Raw genomic sequence first — 7,343 nt, forward strand, 5'->3', positions numbered from 1 at the left:
TCTAAAAGAACGTACGTACCTGGCCCCGCCTACTATCCTCGGAAACGTAAAATGATTGGCTAGAATCCAAAGTGTATCACAGCTCAGGGAAAAAAAAGAAAAAAAAAAAAAGAAGCAACATTCGGCTTGTTCGTGGCCATCATCAGTTTTTACACCCACTCGCACTCTTAGTCTTTTAACTTTTAAATTAAAAATAGAAATAATGACTGAAATGTTCATGTTTATTTATTGTAGCAAAGACAAAAGAAAAAGGAAATGACAGGAAATATTTACAGGCATTGATCAGCTGGTATTGATTGGTCACAGCTCAGTGCAGCTAAACATTACAACCAGACATCAGTGACCAATGCGCCACTACGGAATCCTGAAAGGGTCAAACCTTTCAAAAGTAAGACAGCTTAGTGTGGTTTGAATCCTGAGAAACAAACCAAGATAGGATAAAAACACTGATGTGTCACTCCTCCAAATTAAACTGAAACACGTTCCCATACAAAGAGAGACACTGAGGTAAGATGCCTCACTCTGCACCACATCCAAATACTGTAGTGAGATATTAAAACAGGTGTAGCGAGAGGATGTCCCATTAAAGTGTTAGAGAGGGAGACAGACGACTCCCTCTGTTTGATTAGTATCATATAAACATGCATAAAAAATATCACGTGAAATAAAAAAGAATCACTTTAGTTAAATTTTACAGACATAAAAACAAAGACAGCGCTGCAGACAGAGCACTAACTCAGTGATTACAGCACAGACAGGAGTGTATGAAGACATCCCACTGAGCGAGATATAAAGTCAGTCAAATTTAGTGAGATTCATCCTGATCATTTGGTATAAAACGCCGTTCAGTTTCCTGTTTATAGACAGGAGTGTGGGACGAGGCCTTGCCGCAGAAGCCGAGTATGAGTGCCGCTCCTCTCACTTCTTGAAGAACTTCTTGTTGAGGAGGAAGATGAGGAGGTTCACATTGACTTTGGCCTTACTGAACATCTTCATCACAGCCACGCCCTCATACTGCAGCTGCAGCAGGTCCTAACACACACACACACAAAAATACACACACACACACACACACACACACACACACACACACACACACACGTTAAACTCGTATCACCTGGTTTATGTGGCCCGGTTCGACGTGGTCCGGCCTCGGTCCTACCTGGTATTTAAGCAGGAACTCCTCCATCTCCACGCCGAGGAATCGAGCTTTTACTTTGAAACTTCCTCTCTCAGGCCCGGCAGCAATCTCAAACATGACGTTCTTAAACCTGGAAACAGAGAGATCGTGAGCACGCGTCCTCACCGCGTGTCATACGTGTGCCGGCTGTGTGTTCTGCGCTCACTGCGTGACTGGCAGGTCTTCGATCGCCAGCAGAACGCCCTTCTCATGCAGCCGGGTGGCGCTGTAGCTCAGAGCAGGAAGCTTGTTCCTCCCTTTGCCGTCTGCTGCCTTCTGATTGGTCGATTTGCTGCAAGAACAAGCCAATCAGTGATGGACCTTACTGACAGGCCTATCGCCTCACTGACAGCCTCGTGACGTGCACCTTCAGGACACACGCGGTCTAAGCACCTCTTTCCTGTTTCAAGAGCCGTTGGTGGATATTTAAGATCAGCTGATGGCAGGTCAGCGTGGATGCCGGCTCAGCTCGTGACGCCAACGCTCTTGGTGATGTTTGAACTTTTCATGCAAACATTCAGCTCGTACCTCAGCGAGCTTCTCCTCACTCAGATTTTGAACGCACGGTTTAAAGCTCTCGTATTCTGGCGCCTCTGATAGAGCTTCCTGTACCCGGGGCTCGTGGTCAACCTCGGCTCACCTGTTCCCGAATTACTTTGTTTGTTGTACTTTAGTTTATCCCTTGTGTTGTTGATTGTGTGACAAACGTTTGTTCGTCCCGCCCCAAAACAGACCTCACAGCTCTCGAGGTGAAAACGCCTGGTTCACACCACAGTGGCGTGATGTCACCACAGCCCCGCCCCATTACTGTTCATTGCTGCGGTACTTCTAAACATTTGGCGCCGCCACGTCCGAGAACAGAAAGTTATATCTGATGCTAATGGCCTGAGATGAGAAATGCTAGGTCGTTACCCAAAAACACCTGCTCGTGCATACCTGGCGGTGAGGTTGTCCAGACAGGAAGTGATGTAATGCCTGTAATAGTCCACCTGCTCACTGTGGAAGCTGCTCTTAGCCTGTAGGCTGCTGAGAGTCTGATGGAGCTTCAGGAGCTCCGCCCCTCGGCGCTGGCGGTGGAGACGTTGCTGACGGATGTCCTGGTGGGGAAACGTGCAGTGACATCATAGTCAGGGACGTTTTCAAAAACATGCAGGCAAAAAGAACAAAAAAAAAAAACGCAAACAAAACCAGAAACATGCCAGGATGTAGCGAAGGAGGACGCTGGAATAGGAGGAGATGGAGGCAGGCCTCGTTACCTTGGCGATCATCTGCAGGATCTGGTTCTCGATGTCTGGCGGTTTCAGGGTGCCGAGTCCCTCCAGACGACGAAGACTCCTCAGGATCTTCCTCTTCTTCTCCTCCAGGCTCAGGTTGCCATTGGCGACCAGCGACTGGTTCCGCTTCATCTTCTCAGGAGTCCGAGCATCCTGCTGGGCGCGGCGCTGCATCAGCCAATCGTGACACACTTCCTGTTTGAAGAGATCAGATGACATCATTAGAGATGGGCCGATCCGATATTACGTATCCGTGTCGGTCCGATACGGACCTAAATTACTGGATCGGATATCAGAGAGAAATAAAAAATGAAATTCGATCCATTAAATATCACAAAAGCACCTCACAAAACTTGCGACATGGCGTAACTTGGCTCATAACCGTAGCACGTCAGAGCAGTGTGCGTCACATGATATAGCGCTGTGGCGTGCGAGACCTTTCAGCGGTCTGGTTGAAAGAGGAAACCAGCGGCTGAACAACAGCAGCACGTTTAAGCTTGATCAGCTGCTGTTAGAATTTATTTAATATTACTTTCTACTCGAGGATCTTTTTCTATAGCTGACAGCTGGTAACTGTGCAGGGGCGGATCTAGCAAAGTTTAGCCAGGGGGGCCGATAGGGCATGAACAGGGAAAAGGGGGCACAGAGACATACTTTTCTTTCTTATTGTCATGTCTAGCTTTTAATAAATAATTATCTGAATCTTACACCCAACGTTTTAATCTGATGTAAAATATATAGAAGTCCATTACTGTATATAGTAACTATAGTAAGTCTAATATACTCTAGTAAGCTATAGTACTTTTTCCCCTTTGGGAAGGTACCATCTGTGCAGTCTGCAGTTCTGTTGAAGAAAGATGTTGAATCTATTTAATTATTCTTGAAAAATAATTTATTTCTGTGCATTTTTTATTTTATTTTATGTTTTTAACACGTGCATTAAATTTAGGTTGATTTCGTTGTTTAAGCATCATGAGGTGGAGGGTGGGGGGTGGTTCTAGTGCAGAGCGATATGACCAAAAATATTTATCACGATATACATTTGAAAATTTGCGATAACGATATAATTGATGCAAGACAAAATACTTTACAACTCCACAACTTTATTAGTGCAAAAAACAAAAACAAAAAAAAAAACGTCAATGTATTTTCACTTAAACAAGCAGCTGTTTTTTATCTGCATTTAAGTTATATAAACATTTAACAGTGCAAACTGACAGTTTAACCAAAAGGCATTTCCAGTGGAAACTGGCCGACATATCCTCAGCATAACCATGTATAACATCCACAACACTTAAAAAGAGGTTATACACACACAGTACGGTAACATTATGCTGAAGCACAGTGCGTATCACTCCGCGAGGCTCCGCCTACGACAGCCGTAATGCTCCGACAATCCATCAAGTGGTGCGGCTTCGTAGCTCATTTGACAGATTTTCGAGCGCCGTGCACATAAAATCGTTTCGAGGTCAGTAAACACAACCAGAGTTCATACATAAGGCACACGGGATTATAAGGGGCTCTGTCGACTTTCAGAAAATCAAAGGATGATTTTAAGTGCGCCGTATTTTCCAAACAACACGGTAATAACGACGGCCCGCTAGCATGCGCTTCCAAAAATAGTGCTTTGTTGTGTATCTGACGGACGAAAGCTAAACCAGTTCCACACCAGTGAAGCTGCAGCATTTTTACAAACCAGTTCAGGTTCATGGTTTCATTCAACGATCCGCTCTCGCTCTTCTCGTTCTGCGTCGCCGCCATGTGCGCATGTAAACAAAGGCACAGCCCATGCGCGTTTTACCCATATTCTATCGCCATGTTTCATTTTCTTATCGTTGCCCAACATTACACCGGTATCACCGTGAACGGTATGATATGATAATAAAAAAACGTTTTATTGATTATAAAATACACTCTATCGGATTCATATCGGTATCGACAGATATCAAAATTTATGATATCGGTCATGAAAAAGTGGTATCGTGCCATCTCTAGACATCAAGACTGCAGCGGGTGCCAGTCACCAACCAACCTATTAGTGCGAGTTTTACCTGGTCGCGTGACGGTGTCGTCCTCAGGATGTCACGCAGAGAGTCACCTGACTGCGTCCTGATGACATCGATGATCAGCTGCTTGGTGCTGGGAAAAACAAAACAAATGTTTTCTGTGAACACCGGGTTCTTCTTTAATGTTCAGGTAAACAAACTGACAGACACTGAGCAGGTGAGGCTAATGGCTTAGAGGCGGGGTTACCTGAGCAGAAGTCCTCTGGCGTCCGGTGTGTTGTTGGCGTCGTCGAAGATGTCAAACTTGTTGGTCAGGGTCAGAGAGACCTCCATCTTGCTACTCTGAGAGTCTGATCCTGGATCAGCCGCGGACTCACCTGAAGGACAGAAAACAGTCAGACTCTGACCGGCTCAGACCGGATGGCAACAGCAGAGCATCGGTTGGCTGTACCGATGAGTTCCTGCAGGCCGGGAACCGGACCGAGATCCTTCAGAATCAGGCCGAGGGGGTCTGAGGGGTCCGGGCACAAAACCTCCTGATGCTCCAGCAGCAGCTGCAGAGAGACATGTGAGAGGTTCACGGGTTTATGTAGACCAGGTACAGGTGCGCATGCAGCGAAAAGATGACGATACAGCTGGAGGCGGAGCTTCCTGACCTTGTGTGTGTTGAGCAGCTCGCTCACAGAGATGTAGATCACGGGTCTGTTCACGATCAGCAGCTCCGAGTACTCATCCATGCTGAATCTGTCCTCCGGTTCAGGAACGTCGCAGACGGACTGCAGGAACCTCCTGAGACACACAACACCGTCAGGAGAACCTCCACCTCCCCGACACCTCAGAACGGAGCGAGGTCACCTGAAACCCACCTGAACCTGCTGTGGGTCTGGCTGATGTACTGGTTCAGGGCTCTGATGTGGTAGCCACCTCCATGGAAGTGTTTGTTGGCAGCGGCATGCTGCAACACGCGGGCAATGGAGCCCAAGATGTGGCGCTGTTCGGGCTGCAGAGCAGAGCCGGCCGAACGGTCCACCACGTCGAAGCCGTCCGGGGCCACGATGGCCGGGTTCATGTAGCGGTAGTAGACCAGGTTACCGACGATCTGCGGGGAGTAGGGCAGACTCGGCGTTAGCGGTTCAATTCAGGTCACGGCGCCAGAGCCACGTGGTTCTGACTTCAAGACCCGCCGCCGTACAGAGACTAAGCTTCACGTCAAGCGACCAATCAAATCTCAGCTCCGACCTGCGAGCTGTGATTTCTGTAGACCTCCAAATCTGCTGATCACACATCCATCATGAGTCTGAGCTCACCTGAGCACAGCAGGAGCAGAAATTCACGTGAAACACAGCCCACCTTCATCACCTGCAGCACAGGTGTCCAACTCCAGGCCTGGAGTCCTGCAGGCTTTAGATGCATCCTTGATCCAACACAGCTGCTTTAAATGACTAAATGACCTCCTCTACATGTCTTGAATTCTCCAGAGGCCTGGTAATGAACTAATCGTGTGATTCAGGTGTGTTGATCTGTGTTCTCACCTTGTAGAGCTCGTCCTCACCGGCTTCAGGAAACTTTGCCTTCAGGGCGTCTCTGAGGACCTTGGCGGTGTAACGCAGACCATACCTGCAACAACACAGAACCGTTTAGCAAAGAAGAGACTGGTGACGCGAGGTGCAGCAGCAGGCAGACACGTACGGCAGCTTGTGGAGGCTGGTGGTGATGGCTTTGAGGACTCTGTCCGTCAGGTTCTTCAGGTTGATGATGGAGATGTCGATGCGTCTCTGGACTTCAGGCTGAGCCAGAGCGTCTTCGGGAGAAACCTCATAGGGCAGCGAGCTGGTGAGACGCACAATAGAAGTGAGACGCGCAACGCAGGAGAGACGCGCAACGCAGGAGAGACGCGCTCTGACCTCTTGTGTCCGGTCTGCGTCTCGGTCTGGTTGATCCAGGTCTTGTAGACGTCCACGGGGTCGGTCCTGATGCTGAGCGTGCGGTCCTGCAGGACGTCCTGTAGAGCTGGACCCAGCACCTCGCGCAGGGCGTTTTGACCACGAGCATGGCGGTAGAAGTTTACCAACATCCTGATGACGGTGGGGTTTCCTGTGATCACGTCCTGGGGCTGCTCCACCTTCAGCCTGACATCACACACACAGGTAAGCAGTGACAACACGTTACTGCTCAGACACAGGTGCAGTGACATCATCGTTACCTGATCTCATAGCGGAGCGCTTCTGTGAAGAGCTGCAGCAGCAGAAAGGCCTCGCGGCGGTCGGAGCCATAGTTAAACAGACTGAACACCACCATCTCCATGAAGGAGGTGGAGCGACTCTGAGGCATCAGGAAGATCAGCTGAGCCAGGTACAGGGGCTGTGTCTGCCACACACACACACACACACACACACACACACACACACACACACACACACACACACACACACTATAACTGGCCAGCTGCAGATATAATGTATCGTCTGTTCCACTTGCAGTTGCACAATATCACCACCAGGTGGAGCCCCTGCCTTGTTGGTGAAGCAGAGATGACTGCACGAATCAGGCAGGTACAGTAATGTGATGCCATGGACCTGCTCAGGTCAGCTTGAGGTGAGCGAGCGGCGGGCAGGTGTGCCTTTTACCTGCAGCAGGTAGAAGAGGTGCTGGTAGGCCTCCAGTCTCTCCCTCCTGTCTCGGCTCAGAGCCTTCAGGCCTTTACTCCTCTCCACATCCATCATGTCTGACAGCTGCTCCTTGTTCTTCTTCGTTAGTTTCTTACAGTGAGACACCACTTCCTGTTCACAGACGGCGCTTTGTTAACGAGGACAACAAGGAGCCAATCAGAGTGTGTGTGTGTGTGTGTGTGTGTGTGTGTGTGTGTGTGTGTGTGTGTGTGTG

General features: G+C 48.8%; 1 protein-coding gene across 1 annotated transcript in view; it reads right to left on the bottom strand.

The window, feature by feature from the left end:
• Positions 1-209: 209 nt before the first annotated feature.
• iqgap3 (IQ motif containing GTPase activating protein 3) overlaps positions 210-7,343 on the bottom strand; it is a 17,911-nt gene continuing 10,777 nt past the window's right edge. Inside the window, exons 24-38 of the mRNA XM_013913618.1 lie at positions 7,088-7,263; positions 6,664-6,827; positions 6,365-6,589; positions 6,150-6,290; positions 5,993-6,077; positions 5,327-5,559; positions 5,117-5,249; positions 4,912-5,014; positions 4,708-4,837; positions 4,506-4,593; positions 2,437-2,649; positions 2,117-2,277; positions 1,347-1,472; positions 1,163-1,271; positions 210-1,032 (exon numbers count right to left, since the gene is read on the bottom strand). Coding sequence (XP_013769072.1) covers positions 919-1,032; positions 1,163-1,271; positions 1,347-1,472; positions 2,117-2,277; positions 2,437-2,649; positions 4,506-4,593; positions 4,708-4,837; positions 4,912-5,014; positions 5,117-5,249; positions 5,327-5,559; positions 5,993-6,077; positions 6,150-6,290; positions 6,365-6,589; positions 6,664-6,827; positions 7,088-7,263 — 2,201 coding nt within the window. The 3' untranslated portion in view covers positions 210-918. The remainder of the gene's footprint in view (positions 1,033-1,162; positions 1,272-1,346; positions 1,473-2,116; positions 2,278-2,436; positions 2,650-4,505; positions 4,594-4,707; positions 4,838-4,911; positions 5,015-5,116; positions 5,250-5,326; positions 5,560-5,992; positions 6,078-6,149; positions 6,291-6,364; positions 6,590-6,663; positions 6,828-7,087; positions 7,264-7,343) is intronic.

Source organism: Pundamilia nyererei, unplaced genomic scaffold (assembly GCF_000239375.1).
Source record: "Pundamilia nyererei isolate P.nyererei 1_Seehausen unplaced genomic scaffold, PunNye1.0 scaffold00139, whole genome shotgun sequence".
NCBI classification, from domain to species: domain Eukaryota; kingdom Metazoa; phylum Chordata; class Actinopteri; order Cichliformes; family Cichlidae; genus Pundamilia; species Pundamilia nyererei.